Here is a 20,739-nt window from a genome sequence, read left to right as displayed (position 1 = left end):
AACTCCTAGCCTCAAGTGATCCTCCCACCTTGGCCTCCCAAAGCACTGGGATTACAGGCATGAGCCACTGTGTCCAGCTCGTATTCATTTTTCTTCATCCTTTTTTCTGTCTCTTCTTCAAATTGGATCATTTTTATTGATCTGTCTTCAAGTTTACTAATATTTTTTTCTGCCAACTCAGACCATCCTGAAACTGTGAGAAAGTCTCAGCCAGGCCAAAGGGGAGTTGCTGACCAAAGCTTTCCCACTAGAGGAAAACCATATCAAGTGTAATAGTCCAGACTTTAATAGCCTCACTATGCTGAGCCTGTGGCTGGAAGCAGTGTTGGGGTATCATGACCTCAGCATGAAAGTGGAGCAGCTGGAGGCTGTTTGCCAACTATGCTTCTCACAGTGGATTCCCTTAAAGAGAATTTGAGCACCATCCCTTCATAGCTGCCAAAGGATGGCCAGATCTGGCATGAACATATTAATCTGTTAGTATTACACTTGACTGCCTGTGATAGAAAGCCCAGATAACCTTTGCTTAAACAAGATATAAGTTTATTTGTCTCTCATATTGAAGTTCAAGGCTGGTCCTGTAGCTCCAAAGGGCAGAGAACAAAACTCTTTCTCCTTCATTGCTCTGCCATTCTCGGTTGTTGGCTTCTGCCTCATTATCTCAAATGGCTGTATTTGCTCTCGACTCTGGTAAGTCTCATTGACCTACCAGTCTACAGGAAGGTAGAAGCTTAGGAGAAATGGTATACCTCATGCCTTTATGCTCACTTATCAGCAGTTGCATGCAGTCCTTTCATTTCACTGTGCAGAACATTATCATATAAACATATTAATACTTATTTCAGCAGACCATATGCCTGGCCAGAAATTGGGAAGACAGAATAAATATTGGAATAGAAGAATAACAGTGGGTGCTACAGTATTGCACTGTTGGGATTTTCTTCTTTTTTTTAAGATCAGTCTTAGGCTTATGTTTCCCTTTAACCTATTCATTTCATTATGAATTTAAAAATTTCAGGCTGGGTGTGGTGGCTCACACCTGTAATCCCAGCACTTTGGGAGGCCGAGGCAGGCAGATCATTTGAGGTCAGGAGTTAGAGACCAGCTTGGCCAACATGGGGACACCCCGTCTCTACTGAAAATACAAAAATTAGCTGGGTTTGGTGGCGCACGCCTGTAGTCCCACCTATTTGGGAGACTGAGGCAGGAGAATCACTTGAATCCAGGAGACGGAGGTTGTAGAGAGCCAACATCACGCCACACTGCACTCCAGCCTGGGCAACAGGGCGAGACTCTATCTCAAAAAAAAAAAAAAAAATTCAACTGCAGATATATACTACTTTAAATATCAATTAGTTTTAATGGTTTTTCCTAATTTGGGTTGTTTATTTTTCTTCCTTAAACTTACTAAACATTTGCCTAATTCATTCTTCTTAAACTATCAACTTTTTTTTTTTTTTTAAGAGACAGGGTCTTGTTCTATTGCCCAGGCTGCTGGAGTGCAGTGGTGAGATCATGGCTCACTGCAGCCTCAAACTCCCAGGGTTAAGCAGTCTTCCCACCTCAGCCTCCCAAGTAGCTGGGACTATAGCCACGCACCACCATACATGGCATTCATTCATTCATTCATTCGTTCATTTACTGTGGAGATGAGGTTTTGCTATGTTGCCCAGACTGGCCTTGAACGAGCCTCAAGCAGTTCTCCCACCTCGGCTTCCCAAAGTGGTAGAGTTACAGGCGTGAGCCACCGCACCTAGCTCCAGCTTTTAAATATGGAGATTTATGTATATGTAAGTTCTACATTTTTCACTTTAAATTGTTTCTGTTTTTGCATTTACTAAATTCTTTTTCCCAAGTATTTTCTTCAAATGTATTTTAATGATTTCTTTTGGGATTCTCTCACTCTTGAGCTAGGGGCAATTAGGATTTTCTTGTAAAATCTGTGGTGCCGATTTTTAAAATTTATTTACTAGTTTAATGATATGACCTCCTGAAGAAAATACAACTTCTTGAGGAAAAAGTCTGCAGCTGAGGTAGTCCCAGCAAAAGTGCATCTTATGTGCTCATGTTCTTCCCTGTAATTGGTGAAACTATTATACCAGGGCCAGATTTTCACATCATGCTTTCTCCTCAGTTCCGCTTCCTCACCAAATGCTTTATCCGAGCTTATTTGGATCTTCCTCCCAGATGAGGGGAAATATTAAAAACCCCTGGATTTCAGGGTTTTTTTCCTCTGACACTTTGTCTTTTGCTTCTTGAACATGTTTATTGCAAACATCATGATTTTCAGCAGGAAGGGCTTTCAGGAGCTGATCTCCCATCAGTACCACAGCTTTCTCTGAGCCCTTAGTGTTAATGGATGTTCATGCTCATAAGCTCCTTTTAGGACCTAGAAACAAATTCTTAGATACATTGTGAACTAGCTATTGGAGACTTTCTTTTTTCTCACCTACCAGTCTCTGGTAGAAATTCCTGAAACAGTAGGAAATATGGATTGCTCCCTTTTTTCCAGGCTGAGTGCTATTTAAGATTTTTTCTTATGTTCATATACATTTGGGCATTTCCGTTTTGAACTAGGAAGAGTGCATTAGATTTCTATATTCAAATCACATTGCCTTTAAGAAGTTCACCAGTTTTTTTGAAATTCATTCAATAGCTTTTTTTTTTGAGACAGGGCCTTGCACTGCCGCCCAGGCTGGAGTGTAGTGGTGCAATCACGACTCACTGCAACCTCCACCTCCCAGGCTCAAGCAATCCTCCTACCTCAGCCTCCCGAGTAGCTGGGACTACAGATGCACACCACCACACCTGGCTAATTTTTGTATTTTTTGTACAGACAGGGTTTCGCCACATTGCCCAGGCCCGTCTCAAACTCCTAGGCTCAAGGGATTTTCACGTCTCAGTCTCCTAAAGTGCTGGGATTACAGGCATGAGCCATGTAATGCCCAGCCATTCTATAGCTTTTTAAATACACAGTTTCAGTTATAATTCTATTTCTGACCATTAAAAAACAAATGGTCATCAGGGCATGTGTTTTTTCATGGTTGTCTCTGAGATTCTATCTGTGGCCCCTTTTCCAGTACATGTAAAGTCTTTGAGCAATCAGATCCCATTTTCATGGCTGCAGACACATACTACAGGCTGATGACCCATAAATCTTCATTTCCAGTGTGGATTTCTCCTGATCTCATGAACAATATGTCCAACTGCTAAATCAGTGGCTATCTCCAATTGCATTTCCCGCCATACCACAGATTTCACCTATCATTCTGTCCCCTGCTTCTGCTTCCATCTAAGCCTTGCTTTCATTTTTTCCTGCCTTTGGTATCTTGTGAGATCTCAAACCACTTAACTTGGTTAAAGTTTTATTTTTCTGTTTCTTTCACACTCAATATAAATTGGTACCTAACATCTCCCTTTTAACTCATAGTAGATATTAAAGACATGTGCTTGCTAAATCAGTGAATGAACATAAATGACAGGATGCTGCTAATATGATGGGCTTTTTTAATAACCTCTGATTAATATCAGAACAAGGTTCAATATATTTTGTTTACAATCACCCAAATGGATGACTTCAGATTGAGTGGGAGTGTGTTGTTACAGGGAACAGTAACATTCAAAGATGTGGCTATCGACTTCACCCAGGAGGAGTGGAAGAGATTGGATCCTGCTCAGAGAAACCTGTACCGGAACGTGATGCTAGAAAACTATAACAACTTAATCACAGTAGGTAAGAGTAATTTACTATATAATTCAAACTCTGGAAAGAAAGTACCTTTTTTTCTCCCAGTGTTTCTGGAATACATGGGCCTTTTAAATATTAGAGTGAGCTTGGCCTTGGGATGCTTTTGCTCGTGTGGATGTCCGTGCTGCAGTTTTCAGAGCAAAAGGGGACAGCATCCCCGAAGCCACATTTTCTTGTCCTTTACAAAGCCTGGTTTTCCTGGGCCAGCCTCAATTTTTGGGTGGTTCTTTTTTCCTAGTATGTATGCCAAAATCTATGTAACTTCCCTTTGACAGGCTATCCATTCACCAAACCTGATGTGATTTTCAAATTGGAGCAAGAAGAAGAACCATGGGTGATGGAGGAAGAAGTGTTAAGGAGACACTGGCAAGGTTAGTGGAAGGGAACCAGACAGGTGAGGAGAGGTCAGGGCCCTGTTAATGATTAATCAGTGAATGGTTGATCCCTCTAAAATATTCTTCAAAGGTATTTTCAGAGGTTGGCATGGTGGTTCATACCTATAGTCCCAGCACTTCGGGAAGCCAAGGTGGAAGGATTGCTTGAGTCCAGGAGTTTGGGACCAGCCTGGGCAACATAGTGAGACCTCATCTCTTAAAAAAAAAGAGAAAAGAAAAATTAGGCCTGGCGCAGTGGCTTGCACCTGTAATCCCAGCACTTTGGGAGGCCGAGGTGGGTGGATCATGAGGTCAGGAGATCACAACCATCCTGGCTAACACAGTGAAACCCCATCTCTACTAAAAATACAAAAAATTAGCTTGGCGTGGTGGCACGCGCCTATAATCCCAGCTATTCGGGAGGCTGAGGCAGGAGAATTGCTTGAACCCGGGAGGCGGAGGTTGCAGTGAGCCAAGATTGCACCACTGCACTCCAGCCTGGGCGACAGAGTGAGACTCTGTCAAAAAAAAAAAAAATTAGCCACGTGTGGTGGCATACACTTGTGATCCCAGCTGCTTGGAAGGCTGAGGTGGGAGGATCACTTGAGCCTAGGAGGTTGAGGCTACAGTAAGCCATGATCACAGCACTGCACTCTAGCCTAGGCAACGGAGTGAGACCCTGTCTCAAAAAATATATATTTTTTTTCAGAAAGCATGTAGACCTTTTTTTTGTGTGTGTGTGTGTGTGTAACAGAGTCTCACTCTTGTCACCAGGCTGGAGTACAGTGGCACGATCTCGGCTCACTGCAACCCCCACCTCCCGGGTTCAAGTGATTTTCCTGCCTCAGCCTCCTGGTAGCTGGGACTACAGGCGCGTGCCACCACACCCTGCTAATTTTTTGTATTTTTAGTAAAGACAGGGTTTCACCATGTTAGCCAGGATGGTCTTGATCTCCTGACCTTATGATCTGCCCGCCTTGGCCTCCCAAAGTGTTGGGATTACAGATGTGAGCCACCATGCCCAGCTTTTTTTTTTTTTTGAGACAGAGTCTCACTCTGTCACCCAGGCTGGAGTGCAGTGGCGCAATCTTGGCTCACTGCAACCTCTGGCTCCTGGGTTGAAACGATTCTCATGCCTCAGCCTCCTGAGTAGCTGGGACTATAGGCATGCGCCACCACGCCTGGCTAATTTTTTGGTATTTTTAGTAGGGATGGGGTTTCACTATGTTGGCCAGGCTCGTCTTGAACTCCTGACCTCAAGTGATCCGCCCACCTTGGCCTCCCAAAGTGCTGAGATTACAGGCGTGAGCCACCGTGCCTGGCCTGACGTACACTTTTGTAGTACAAAAGTGACCATTGATGTAAACTCTTTTATAAACCTAAGATGTCATTTCTAGATACCATTCTTAATTTCTTTCCTCAGAACTTAGAGATCTGGTTGGGTTTCTTACCTGTGTGCTAGATACCAACCTTTCCTAATAAGTTTCCAGCCTGACTTTGATAATCATTCTATTATTAGCATCTTCAGTGAAGCAGAATTAGAAGTAGAGCCGGAAGATGTGACTGAATTGCTGCACTCTCGTGATTGCAGAGATAAGGATTACTTCTTATGGGTGAACAAAGAAAGTCATTTCTTTAGGCTCTACTCCTGGTGAAGATGCTGTGCACATTGTGGAAATCAATGATTTAGAATATTCCATAAATATAATTGATAAAGCAGTGGTAGGATTTGAGAGGAGTGACTACAATTTTGAAAGAAGTCCTACTGTGGGTAAAGTACTATCAAACAACATCACATGCTACAGAGAAACTTTTTTTTGAAAGAAAAGCCAATCAATGTGACTCTTCATTGTTATCTTAAGAAATTGGGGCTGGGCGCAGTGGCTCACGCCTGTAATCCCAGCACTTTGGGAGGCCGAGGTGGGCAGATCACAAGGTCAGGAGTTCAAGACTAGCCTGGTCAACACAGTGAAACCCCGTCTCTACTAAAAATACAAAAAAAATTAGCCTGGTGTGGTGGCACGCTCCTGTAATCCCAGCTACTCAGGAGGCTGAGGCAGGAGAATCGCTTGAACCTGGTAGGCAGAGGTTGCAGTGAACCTGGTAGGCAGAGGTTGCAGTGAACAGAGATCGAGCCACTGCACTCCAGCCTGGGCCACAGAGGGAGACTCCATCTCAAAAAAAAAAAAAAAAAAAGGAGAAGAAAAAAATTGCTACAGCCACCCCAACTTTCTGCAATCCCCCCCTTGATTAGTCAGCAGCCATCAACATTGAGGAAGACACCTATCAGCAAAAAGATTATGACTCACTGAAGGTTCAGATGATTGTTAGCATTTTTTAGCAATATTTTTAAATTAAGGTGTAGTACATTTTTTAGACATGATGCTATTATATACATAATAGACTATAGTATATAGTATTAAATTTTTTTTTTTTTTGTCTTGAGATGGAGTCTCTCTTAGTCACCCAGGCTGGAGTGCAGTGGCATGATCTCGGCTCACTGCAGCCTCCACCTCCGAGGTTCAAATGATTCTCCTGCCTTAGCCTCCCAGTAGCTGGGGTTACAGGCACCTGCCACCACGCCTGGCTAATTTTTTTGAATTTTTAGTAGAGACAGGGTTTCACCATATTGGCCAGGCTGATCTTGAACCCCTGACCTCAAATGATTCACCCACCTCGGCCTCCCAAAGTGCTGGGATTACAGGCGTGAGCCACCGCACCTAGCCAACATAACTTTTATATGCACTGGGAAACCAAAAAAGTTGTGTGACATGCTTTCTTGTGGTGGTGTGGAACTGAACCCACAGTATCTCTGAAGTATGCATATGTTTCTATTTTGAATTACTGATTTGTAGATTTTATTATCTTTTTGTATATTCATTGTAATACATTTAGTCAAGATTATCATTTATGTAAACTATCAGTAAACAGACAACCTACAGAATGGGAGAAAATATTTGCAAACTATGCATCTGACACAGGCCTAATATCCAGCATCTATAAGGAACTTAAATTTACAAGAAAAAAACAGCCCTATTAAAAGGACATGAACACTTTTCAAGACAAATATGGCCAAGAAGCTTATGAAAGAAAGTTCAGTATCACTGATTGTTAGAGAAATCCAAATCACCATGATGAGATACCATCTCACACCAGTTATAATGGCCATTATTAAAAAGTCAAAAAATAACAGATGCTGGCAGAGAGGAGAAAAATTTCCATTTTCCTGTTGGAAGTAAGCAGCAATAGGGAACTGAATATCTCAGCCTTGTTAAGTATGTAAACTTTTGCTTGTTCTCCTTGTTTGGGCCAGTTTATTTTCCCTGTAGTCTTCTGCCTGGTGTCCCTGACTCTAGAGTCTGTCTGGTTCCATTTCTCCAGAAGCAGAGAGTGGTCTCCCATCTTCTCTAGGAAGTGGTAGGTGCCTCATTGCACAGTGCAGGCAATTGTTTGCCTTATAGACTTCCATTCAATTCTGTTATTTTTTAGGGCCCCTGTTCATTTTCACCTTTCACGGTGCATGATTTCTCTAATTTCTCAGCCTTTCTTTAGTTATATAGTAGGAACTTGCTTTTTGACATCTTCGTCTGCAGGCACATGGGTTTTAGCGTTCTCAGTTCTTCTGTTAGATAATAGTCCTTTCACTTCTTCCACCTGCTAAAATTATGTTTACATCTATCATCCATTGTTATCTGTTATGGTCTTTGTCTTCGCTGGTTTATGCCTTTTAAATGATACCATATTAGTGCACTTTTGGATAGAATCTGAGCTAAACTCATGTATTTATTATACCATATTTAACCTCAACTTCTTACTATTTTTTTTCCCTCTGCTCACTATATTTGCCCCTATACAGTTAACCTAGGTGGGCCCCTCCAGTTTTATGTTCCAATTCTGTCATCCGGTTTTTAACCTTCGTATTGGTTCTTCTCATTTTATTGATTATTGCAGTGTTCAGAACAATTTTATTTGTTTACACTGGATATATAACACATACTCATAGAACAGAACTTTTATTTTATTTTATTTTATTATTATTATTTTTTATTTATTTATTTATATTTTTGAGACGGAGTCTCACTCTGTTACCCAGGCTGGAGTACAGTGGTGTGATCTTGGCTCACTGCAACCTCCGCCTCCCAGGTTCAAGCGATTCTCCTGCCTCAGCCTCCTGAGTAGCTGGGACTACAGGCACATGCCACCACGCCCAGCTAATTTTTGTGTTTTTAGTAGAGACGGGGTTTCACTATGTTGGCCAGGCTAGTCTCGAACTCCTGACCTTGTGATCCACCTGCCTCAACCTGCTGGGATTACAGGTGTGTGCCATCGCACCCTGCCAGAACAGAACTTTTAAAGTACAAAAGGATATATGTTGAAAAGTAATTCTTCTCTTACACATTTTTCACTTCTATAGTGGCAGCCCCCAGTATCATTTTCCTTTGAGCTATTCTATTTTCAAACATTTTTATTGAAACTGCTTTAAACTGATATATTAACTTATGAATGTCATCTTTATGCTATTGAATTTTCTTGTCTAAAATGCTTTAATGCGTTTTTCTTAGTTTCCTAGGGCTGCTGAAACAAAGTACCACAAACTGGGTAACTTAGAAATAACAGGAATTGGCCACGCATGGTGGCCCACGCCCGTAATCCCAGCACTTTTAGAGGCCGAGGCGGGTGGATCACCTGAGCTCAGGAGTTTGAGACCACCCAGGGCAACATGGTGAAACCCCATCTCTACTAAAAATACAAAAAAATTAACCAGGTGTGGTGGCACAGGCCTCTAGTCCCAGCTGCTTGGGAGGCTGAAGTAGGAGAATCGCTTGAGCCCCAGAGTCGAAGCTTGCAGTGAACCGAGGTCGCGCCACTGCACTCCAGCTTGGGCTACAAAGTGAGACTCAGTCTCTAAAAAATAAAAAAAAAAAAAACTATTCTCACAGTTCTGGAGGCCAAAAATCTAAAATCAAGGTGTCAGTAGGGCCATACTCCCTCTGAAACCTGTAGGGAAGGATTCTTCCTTTCCTCTTTCAGCTTCTGGTATCCCCAGACATTCCTTGGTTTGTGGCAGCGTAACTCTACTCTGTCTCTCCATCTTCGCATGGCATTTCTTCCGTGTCTCTTGTCTCTTCATGTAGCATTCTTTTTGTAAGAACACGAGTTGTATTGCATTGGGGCTTCTCTTATTCCAGTTTGACCTCATCTTAACTAATTTCATCTTCAATGACCCTATTTCTAAATGAAGCCTCATTCTGAGGCACTAGGAGTTAGGACTTCAATTCAATCCATAACACAATTCAATCCATAACACCATTCCTTTTATTCAAGTCTGTGTGTTTATTTTAAACTTTTCATCATATGGTTTTTGGAGATTTTTTATTTTTATATATTTTTCATACTTTTTGTTGTCATTGTAAATGTAGTTTTAAATTCTATAATTTCTAAATATAGTCAGCCCTTTCTATCCATGCTTTCTGCAACTACAGATTGAAAATATTCAGGGGAAAAAAGCAACAAAAAATAACAATACAACAATAAAAAATAATACAAATTTAAAATTATAGTATAACAATGATTTACATACATTTATATTGTATTCAGTATTATAAGTAATCTGGAGATTATTTAAAGTATACAGAAAGATATGCATAGGTTATATGAAAATACTTTATCATTTTATGTAAGGCATTGAGCATCCATGGATTTTGGTATCTACAGGAGGTCCTGGAACCAGTCCCCAATAGATAATGAGGGATGACTATAGTTGTTTGTATATGAAGGTTTTAAAAAATAAATATTGATTCATATGTAGTGAATTTCTTACTTTTCATAATTGTTCAGATGACTTTTTTCAGGTAAACAGTTTTGTTTCTGACAAATAATGTTAATTTTCATTTTCTTTTCCCTTTTTTTTAAATTTGTGTTTTGAGACACAGTCTTAATCTTTCCCCCAGGCTAGACAGCAGTGGTGATCTCTGCTCACTGCAACCTTAACCTCCTGGGCTTAGGTGACGCTCCCATCTCAGCCTCCCTAGTAGCTGGGACTACAGGCGTGCACCACTACACCCAGCTAATTTTTGTATCTTTTGTAGAGGTGGGGTTTTGCCATGTTGCTCAGTCTGGTCTTGAACTCCTGGGCTCAAGAGATCTGTTTGCCTCAGCCTCCCAAAGTGCTAGGATTACAGGTGTGAGCCACTGCACTCACGCCTTTTAATTAAGAAAAGAGGGGCAACTCTTTTCTTAATTTTTTTTTTTCTTTTTTCTTTTGAGACAGAGTCTCACTCTGTCGCTCAGGCTGGAGTGCAGTGGTGTGACCTTGGCTCACTGCAACCTCCACCTCCCAGGTTCACACCATTCTCCTGCCTCAGCCTCCCAAGTAGCTGAGACTACAGGCGCCTGCCACCACGCCTGGCTAATTTTTTTTTTTTTTTTTTTTTTTTTTGTATTTTTAGTAGAGACGGGGTTTCACTGTGTTAGCCAGGATGGTCTCGATCTCCTGACCTCGCGATCCGCCCACCTCGGCCTCCCAAAGTGCTGGGTGGGATTACAGGCATGAGGCACCGCGCCCGACCTCTTAATTTTCATACCTCTGATTTATTTCTCTAATTTAATTGTACTACCTAGTACTGCAATGAATGGTGACAACTCATCTTTTCTTATTTCTGACTTTAATGTGAATGCTTCTGGATGTTTTCCATTAAGTAAAGTGCTGGTGTTTGGGCTGTACTGTACTTTATTCTCAAATTAAATGTTATTTGTTCCTATTTTATATAAAGGATTTTTTAGTGAAAAATAGATGTTGAGTTTTATGATCTTAATATTAACAGAAATGATTACTTGATTTTTTCATTTTTTCAAATGTCATTACTTGACATTTTTCATTAATTTATTTACTTATAGTAATATACTTTATATTATTGAAACGTATCCCTGGAAAAAACGTACTCAACTCAAATATGATATATTTTATATTTAATGTACTTCTGGGTCACTTTTTTCCTTTTGGGTCATTTTGATGTTTTACATAGAATTTTTACAATGGTTTTCATAAATGAAATTGGATAGTTTGCTTTTTTAGTGTGTCATCTTTGTCAGGTTTTGGTATTAATATATGTTTCATACACAAAAACATTGGGAATTTTTGTCTTTTTTCTTTCACAACATTTTAGACAACATAGGAGTTGTCCTTTAAAATCTGTTAGAATTTTCATGTGGATCTCTGGGTTTTTCCTTTTTGTTTTAGGGAATTACTTTTCATATTTCTTTTCATTTTATGGAAATTGGTTTAGATAAGTTTTTTGCATCTTGTAGAGTCAGTGTTGGTAATTTACAATCCAGAAAAGTGTTTAGATTATAAAAATGTATTTTAATAGAGTCCTGCAAAATGATCTTATAGTTTTTAGCTTCCTGTTTTTGTTTTTTCTCTATCATTATTTCTTCTTACTTCATTTGTACATTCTGCATTTCCTATTTATTTACCTATTTGTTTTCTATCAGATCCTTTTTTAAAGCAATCAAAGCTATTTGTATTTATAAATATATGCCTCTACTCGTATTTCCTTTCCTGAATTTCCTTCTCAAAACTTCAGAGATAAGAGATATATGCACTTGAAAATGTTTTAATAGTGGGAGAGTAGAGCTTAAACCAATAATCAGTCCCATAATTGCATATTTTTCAAAATGTTCTTCATATTACAATATTGGAAAAAAATTTGTAAGTGATATTTATTTGCAATCTGTTTTAGGAGAAATATGGGGAGTTGATGAGCATCAGAAAAACCAGGACAGACTTTTGAGACAAGTTGAAGTTAAATTCCAGAAAACACTGACTGAAGAAAAAGGCAATGAATGTCAAAAGAAATTTGCAAATGTATTTCCTCTGAACTCTGATTTTTTCCCTTCCAGACACAATCTCTATAAGTATGACTTATTTGGAAAGTGTTTAGAACATAATTTTGACTGTCATAATAATGTGAAATGCCTTATAAGAAAGGAACATTGTGAATATAATGAACCTGTGAAATCATATGGTAATAGCTCATCCCATTTTGTCATTACCCCCTTTAAGTGTAATCATTGTGGAAAAGGCTTCAATCAGACTTTGGACCTTATCAGACATCTGAGAATTCATACTGGAGAGAAGCCCTATGAATGTAGTAACTGTAGAAAAGCCTTCAGTCACAAGGAAAAACTTATTAAACATTATAAAATTCACAGTAGGGAGCAGTCTTACAAATGTAATGAATGTGGTAAAGCTTTCATTAAAATGTCAAATCTCATTAGACATCAAAGAATTCATACTGGAGAGAAGCCCTATGCATGTAAGGAATGTGAGAAGTCCTTCAGCCAGAAATCAAATCTTATTGATCACGAAAAAATTCATACTGGAGAGAAACCTTATGAATGTAATGAGTGTGGAAAAGCCTTCAGCCAGAAGCAAAGCCTCATTGCACATCAGAAAGTTCATACTGGGGAGAAACCTTATGCATGTAATGAATGTGGTAAAGCCTTCCCTCGAATTGCATCCCTTGCTCTTCATATGAGGAGTCATACAGGAGAAAAACCTTATAAATGTGATAAATGTGGTAAAGCCTTCTCTCAGTTTTCCATGCTTATTATACATGTTAGAATTCATACAGGTGAAAAACCCTATGAATGTAATGAGTGTGGAAAAGCCTTCTCTCAAAGCTCAGCCCTTACTGTACATATGAGAAGTCACACTGGTGAGAAACCCTATGAATGTAAGGAATGCAGAAAAGCCTTCAGCCACAAGAAAAACTTCATTACACACCAGAAAATCCATACTAGAGAGAAACCTTATGAGTGTAATGAATGTGGGAAAGCTTTTATACAGATGTCAAACCTTGTTAGACACCAGAGAATTCATACTGGGGAAAAACCCTATATATGTAAGGAATGTGGGAAAGCCTTTAGCCAGAAATCAAATCTCATTGCTCATGAAAAAATTCATTCTGGAGAGAAGCCCTATGAATGCAATGAATGTGGTAAAGCCTTCAGCCAAAAGCAAAACTTCATTACACATCAAAAAGTTCATACTGGAGAGAAACCTTATGATTGTAATGAATGTGGTAAAGCCTTCTCTCAAATTGCATCCCTTACCCTTCATTTGAGAAGTCATACAGGGGAAAAGCCTTATGAATGTGATAAATGTGGTAAAGCCTTCTCTCAGTGCTCACTGCTTAATTTACATATGAGAAGTCACACAGGTGAGAAGCCCTATGTATGTAATGAATGTGGGAAAGCCTTCTCTCAAAGAACTTCCCTTATTGTGCACATGAGAGGCCATACAGGTGAAAAACCCTATGAATGTAATAAATGTGGAAAAGCCTTCTCCCAAAGCTCATCCCTTACTATACATATACGAGGACATACAGGTGAGAAACCCTTCGACTGTAGTAAATGTGGAAAAGCCTTCTCTCAAATCTCATCTCTTACCCTTCATATGAGAAAACATACAGGTGAGAAGCCCTATCACTGTATTGAGTGTGGCAAGGCTTTCAGCCAAAAGTCACACCTTGTTAGACACCAGAGAATTCATACTCATTAGAAACCCTATGAATATTATGAATATGGCAAGGCCATCTGAAGGAATTAACACCTCATTGCACATTACATGATCACTTCCAGAGTAGAAAACTGTGAATGTGGGATAGCCTTCTGAAAAAGCCACAAATTTATGAAACATTAGAGAATTCTTCCAGGGTGACAAATTATATAATGAAAAAGCTGATTATCAGAAACTTTCAGCAGACATATTATTGATAATATTTAATCAGCATTCTCATTGAAATCTGAAACAAGGTATCTGCTGTCAGCATAACAACCCGATACTTGAGCTCCTAGCCAATGTATTAAGTAAGGAAAACAAGATTGGGAAAACAAGTATCAATGAAGAACTATAAAAATAACTTTTATACAAGAAATAGTTAATTGGAAAATGTGTTGATAGAAAAACCTAAGAATAAACACAACAATGAATTGAGGTCTTTATCAAGTTATAAAACATGTTGAAAGGCACAAAAGAACACCTGAAAAATGATATTTTGTCTGAAAAGACATTGTAAAAATATAATTTCTCTCCCAAATCACTAAGTTTAATATACTTCTGAAGTTTACATCAGTTTTATTTTAAGGAACTTCACAAACTTATCCAAAAATTTTATGTGGAAAAGTAAAGAAACACAAATAGCTGAAACAAACTTGACAAAGCAAATAGAGAAGACACACTCTATTATTAGATATATCATATACTTATTTAAAGCTGTTGTCATTTAAACAATGTATTACCGAGTGAATAAATCAAGCAGTAGTAAGATAGTGAGCATTCATACAAAAATCCAAGAAGATACAGGAATTCTGTGTATGACAGTGCTATTGAAATCATTGGGGAATGAATGGCTTATTTAATAAATGGAAGGTTCATAGGAGAAAAATTTTAGCTTTCTACTTTATATCATATACAAAAATAAAATCCTACTAAAGACCAGAATATAAAAAGCAAAATTCTAAAACTATGATGAAAGTAGAATCTATTACTTTAGGGTAACAAGATTTCTTTAAAAAACACAGACATGGAATAGTCCATTGAATTTTGGTGTATTGGCCTCACAGGCACCCGCAAATGTACACAAAGAGATATGTATCACTGTGTTCCTGAATCATGGTTTGTATTGCCCAAAATTGGATATAACAAATTTTTATAAATGTGGAATAGATGAATAAGTGTGCTCATTTCTGTGATAAAATACAGAATTTAGAAAGAAAATCTACCTATAGTTATATGGATAGATTACCATATATAATATTGAGAGAAAAAATTAAAATGCACAAAGGAACACAGTATAACATTTGTATAATTGAATAAGATCTTGCAAAGAACAGTACTGTGTATTGGTCACGGATCCATATACAACTTGGTTGCCTTTCAGGATGTGGGAAAGGTTTGGTGGGAGTTGTTATATTTATCTGTAATATTTCTTTAATAAAAGAGTGAAAGCAAATATGACAGTGGTGACAAATCTAGTTGTCCAAATTAATTATATGGGTTTTTAAAATTGTTTTTTCTTGCTTTTATTTTCCTAATTTCTCAAAAATAAGAATCAAATGGGTGGGAGAAACCTGGGCCTGGAGAAATAATTTTAAAATGGATTTTTATTCTTGATCAGATACTAGCATTTATAGAAGATTCTCTTTACACAAAACATACCTGACAAGGTATTATTTTGTTTACTGTCTCTTCATGTTAATTGGAATAATAAAATCAGCAGTATTTTCGCATTTATTTGAGGCCAATTTTTAATTTTAAACAAATTTTTTTCTAGTTGAAAGGAGTATAGAAACAAAACAATTATTTTATTATTGGGATAATTGGCTATCCATTTGGGGGAAGAAATCCACCTTCATTTGGGTTGGTTTTGGAGTGAGGGAAAGAGACCATTCATGCATACTGTAAAATATAGTTTACATTCTAATATGTCAAGCCAAGAATAGTTATCGGTATTAGAGTAGAAGCAATTTCTATATATCTCAACAAAGCTTTTCTTTGTTTCTGGATCAATAAATAGGGATGCAGATGCTGGTGATTTTCTGTATGCCAGGTAAGGGCCCAGTGGATGTGAAAAAATCACTTCATTCTGTTCCACAGATGTTTTATATTCAGGCCTTTCAAATATTTATGTTGTGGCCAGGTGCAGCGGTGGCTCACACCTGTAATCCCAGCACTTTGGGAGGCTGAGGCAGGCGGACCACTTGAGGTCAGGAGTTTGTGAGCAGCCTGGCCAACATGGTGTAACCCCATCTCAACTAAAAATACAAAAATTAGCTGGGTGTGGTTGCGTGCGCCTCTTATCCCAGCTACTTGGGAGGCTGAGGCACGAAAATCGCTTGAACCCAGGAGGCAGAGGTTGCAGTGAGCCGAGATCACGCCACTGCATTCCAGCCTGGGCAACAGAGTGAGACTCCATCTCAAAAAACAAAAAAACAAATATGTTGCCTCCAATTTCATTTTCTGTGAATAGTCTATTCATATATTAAGTCTGTTTTTTTCTACTGGAACTTCAAAAAATGTTTTTCTTGGAAACAATTATGGATTTATAGGAAGTTATACAAATAATACCATATAGTACTATTTAGTCCTTGTACCCCACACCTCGTTTCTCCTAATGGTAACACCTTATATAACAGTACAGAACCAAATTTGACATTGGTACAATCCACAAACATTACCAGTTTTATGTGCACTTGTGTATGTGTCTGTACAGTTCTATACAATTTTATCTCATGCACAGATTAGTGTAACTACCACTCCCAATAGTCAATATATAAAACTTATAACACCACAAAGATCCCTTGTTCTATCCATTTATAGTCACACCCATCTTCCTGTCCTCTCCTCACTCCCCATCCCTAACCCCTGGCAATTACTAATCTATTCTCTATCTCTATAGTTTTTTCATAATGGATTTTTTTCTTATTTTTTGTGTTATAATATATTCTAGACACAAATCCTTTGTCAGTTACTTGCATTCTAAAAATAGTTTTGTTTTCAGTTTATTTCAGACACAAAAATTTTAAAGCTGAATGTGAAAATTAGTCTGATACATTTTGAGTTAACTTTTTATAAGGAATAAAATTTAGGTCAAGGTTCATTTTTTGGATGTCTACTTGTTACAATGCTATTTGTTGAAAAAGTTGTTTCTCCATTGAATTGCTTGGCCTACTTCTGTGTTTCTGAATGCTCTTTTCCAAAAATCTATGCATCTATCCCTCTATCAATGCCACACTGTCTTGATTACTATAGCTGTATACTGATTGCTCTCATTTTTTTAATTCTTTTTCTTTTTTTTTTTTCTTTTTTCTTTTTTTGAGGCAGGGTCTCACTCCTGTTGCCCAGGCTGGAGTGCAATGGTTCAGTCATAGCTCACTGCAGAATCAGATGATTCTCCCAGCCAAGTAGCTGAGACTACACGTGTGTGTCACCACACTCAGCTAATTTTTGTATTTTGAGTAGAGATGGTTTTGCCATGTTGCCCAGGCTGGTCTCAAACTCTTGAGTTCAAGGAATCCTCTGGCCTTGGTCTCCCAAAATGCTGGAATTACAGGCGTGAGCCCACCACACCTGACCTATTATTCATTTTCAAAATTTATTTATCTATTCTACTTTCTTTGCTCTTCCATATAAATTTTGGATTAGCCTGTCTGTGTTTTCAAAAGCTCTGCTTAAATTTTGATAGAAATTGCATTAAGCCTTTATTTCATTGTGGAAGAATGGAAGTCTTTACTATACTGAGCCTTCCACTCCATAAACACAAGATGTGTCTTATGTAGGTCTTCTTTGAGTTCATCAGTTTTAATCATTGTTTTGTAATTTTTAGCTCCTGTAAATGTATTAGATTTAAACTTCACTGCTTCACTGGATGTGTGTGTTGTGATATTCTTGTTTGTAAATTCCTTTAGATTTTCTATGTAGAAAATAATATCATCTGCAAATGGGGCCAGTTATATTTTGTTCTTTCCTATCTATATGCTTTCTTTTTACTTTTCTGGCTTTATAAATTGTCAATAAGCTTCTGGAATGGGATTTTAAAGCTGACTTCTGGGAGGAAATCAGTTAAGCCATCATCAAAAGACCAAAACATAAGAGGCAATGAAAACATAAGAGGCAATGAAAACATAAAAGGGGGCAAGGATTGAAAAAGTAACGAGTGGGTATCGTGCTCAGTACGTGGGTGGCAGGGTCATTTGTACCCCAGACCTCAGCATCACAGGTTACATTACCCAGGTAACCTGCACATGTACCCCCGACTCTAAAAATTTATTAAAAAGAGATGATATTTAAAGGAGAAATGGGATTGCCCTATACTAGAGTAACAGTCACTTGTACAGATAGAATTCCATTGTTTTTATCCCTAAAGTGGCCTGAATTTCAAAGAACCTAATTGAGATAGGTAATCTGGGTGGAGCTTTGCTCCCATCAGCCAACAGCAGGAATGATCAGTTGTGAATACTGTGGGATCTCACCAGAGATTCCTTCCTGGAATCCCAGTTGAAAAAACAGCGACCAGGTAATTAAGGTCTCTATCAGTTCTCGAACTCCCGACCTCAAGTGATTAACCCGCCTTCGCCTCCCAAAGTGCTGGGATTACAGGCATGAGCTACCGGCCTGGCAGGGTCTCTATCAGTTCCAACCATTTTCTCTTGAGCCATGTACACGAATCCAAGAAAGTCCCTTTCTCATGGGTAAGCTCCACAACACAATTAATAAGGGTACTACATGGGTACACATGGACATAAAGATGGGAACAATAGACAATGGGGACTACTGGGGGGAGGAATGGAGTGGGGTAAGGGCTAAAAAACTACCTAGTGGGTACCATGCTCACCACCTGGGTGACAGGATCATTTGTACCCCAAACCTCAGCATCATGCAATATATCCATGTAACAAACCTGTACATGTACTCCCTGAATCTAAAATAAAAGTTAAAAAAAAATTTTAAGGTACAACAGTGAAGATCAAAACTGGTTCCTGAAGTCAGCCTTGTGATTTTTGCAGGTGTGGCCCATTGTATGTGCAGGGAAACAGGAATCAAAGCAGCAGTAGGGGGTGAAGTGGGAATCAATTTTAGGTCTAATCTATGGTATGAAAAGAACATAGGTAATTTTAATAAAATTCTAACAGTAGAATAGGGTGGTAGAATATATGCTCTTTTATAAAATTAAATGAGTCCCAGCGTGGTGGCTCACGCTCGTATTCCCAGCACTTTGAAAGGCCAAGGTGGGAAGATTGCTTGAGCTCAGGAGTTTAAGACCAACCTGAACAAGTCAAAACCCTGTCTCTACAAATTAAAAAAAAAAAAAAAAAGCTGGACATGGTGGTGCAGAACTGTAGTCCCAGCTACTTGGGAGGCTGAGGTGGAAGGATCAGTAGAGGCTGGGAGTTCGGTGAGTTCGAGGCTGCAGTGAGCTATGGTCATGCCACTGCGCTCCAGCCTGGACAAGAGAGTGAGACCCTGTTTCTATTTAAAAGAGAGGGAGAAGATGGATTAAAGACTTAAATGTTAGACCTAAAACCATAAAAACCCTAGAAGAAAACCTAGGCAATACCATTCAGGACACAGGCATGGGCAAGGACTTCATGTTAAAACACCAAAAGCAATGGCAACAAAAGCCAAAATTGACAAATGGGATCTAATTAAACTAAAGAGCTTCTGCACAGCAAAAGAAACTACCATCAGAGTGAACAGGCAACCTACAGAATGGGAGAAAATTTTTGCAATCTGCTCATCTGACAAAGGGCTAATATCCAGAATCTACAACAAACTCAAACAAATTTACAAGAAAAAAACAACCCCATCAAAAAGTGGGTGAAGGATATGAACAGACACTTCTCAAAAGAAGACATTTATGCAGCCAACAGACACATGAAAAAATTCTCATCATCACTGGCCATCAGAGAAATGCAAATCAAAACCACAATGAGATACCATCTCACACCAGTTAGAATGGCGATCATTAAAAAGTCAGGAAACAACAGGTGCTGGAGAGGATGTGGAGAAATTGGAACACTTTTACACTGTTGGTGGGACTGTTGTGGAAGACAGTGTGGCAATTCCTCAGGGATCTAGTACTAGAAATACCGTTTGACCCAGCCATCCCATTACTGGGTATATACCCAAAGGATTATAAATCATGCTGCTATAAAGACACATGCACACGTATGTTTATTGCAGCACTACTCACAATAGCAAAGACTTGGAACCAACCCAAATGTCCAACAATGATAGACTGGATTAAGAAAATGTGGCACATATACACCATGGAATACTATGCAGCCATAAAAAATGATGAGTTCATGTCCTTTGTAGGGACATGGATGAAGCTGGAAACCATCATTCTCAGCAAACTATCGCGAGGACAAAAAAACAAACACTGCATGTTCTCACTCATAGGTGGGACTTGAACAATGAGAACACTTGGACACAGGCAGGGGAACATCACACACAGGGGCCTGTTGTGGGGTGGGGGGATGGGGGAGGGATAGCATTGGGAGATATACCTAATGTAAATGACGAGTTAGTGGGTGCAGCACACCAACATGGCACATGTATACATATGTAACATACACAGGAAGGGGAACATCACACACCGGGGACTGTTGTGGGGTTGGGGGAGAGGGGAGGGATAGCATTAGGAGATATGCCTAATGCTAAATGATGAGTTAATGGGTGCAGCACACCAACATGTCACATGTATACATATGTAACAAACCTGCACGTTGTACACATGTACCCTAAAACTTAAAGTATAATAATAAAATTAAAAAAAAAACCCTGCACATTGTGCACATGTACCCTAGAACTTAAAGTATAATAAAAATATGTATATATATATATACAAAATAAAATAAAAGAGAGGGAGAGACCCTGTCTATTTAAGAGAGAGAGAATATAAAAATTAAATTAAAATGACCAGGGCCACAACCAGGCTGAGTTGTGTTTAGGATTTGAATCTCTTCAACAGACTCAGAGACCTGTGCTTCCTTTGACTAAAAGATTGGAAATCATACTGTAGAGCAAGTGGTGAGTCTCGTGAATTGACC

General features: G+C 38.9%; 1 protein-coding gene across 5 annotated transcripts in view; it reads left to right on the top strand.

The window, feature by feature from the left end:
* ZNF569 (zinc finger protein 569) overlaps positions 1-15,158 on the top strand; it is a 54,146-nt gene extending 38,988 nt beyond the window's left edge. For all 5 annotated transcript variants that reach the window (XM_063657615.1, XM_054462466.2, XM_063657613.1 and 2 more), the window contains 3 exons: positions 3,607-3,733; positions 4,024-4,119; positions 11,865-15,158. In XM_063657615.1, the coding sequence (XP_063513685.1) occupies positions 3,700-3,733; positions 4,024-4,119; positions 11,865-13,687 (1,953 nt within the window). In that variant the 5' untranslated portion in view covers positions 3,607-3,699 and the 3' untranslated portion in view covers positions 13,688-15,158. The remainder of the gene's footprint in view (positions 1-3,606; positions 3,734-4,023; positions 4,120-11,864) is intronic.
* The last annotated feature ends 5,581 nt before the right edge of the window (positions 15,159-20,739 follow it).

This window comes from Pongo pygmaeus, chromosome 20 (genome assembly GCF_028885625.2).
Source record: "Pongo pygmaeus isolate AG05252 chromosome 20, NHGRI_mPonPyg2-v2.0_pri, whole genome shotgun sequence".
Classification (NCBI taxonomy): domain Eukaryota; kingdom Metazoa; phylum Chordata; class Mammalia; order Primates; family Hominidae; genus Pongo; species Pongo pygmaeus.
This window is presented reverse-complemented; position numbering and strand designations above follow the sequence as displayed.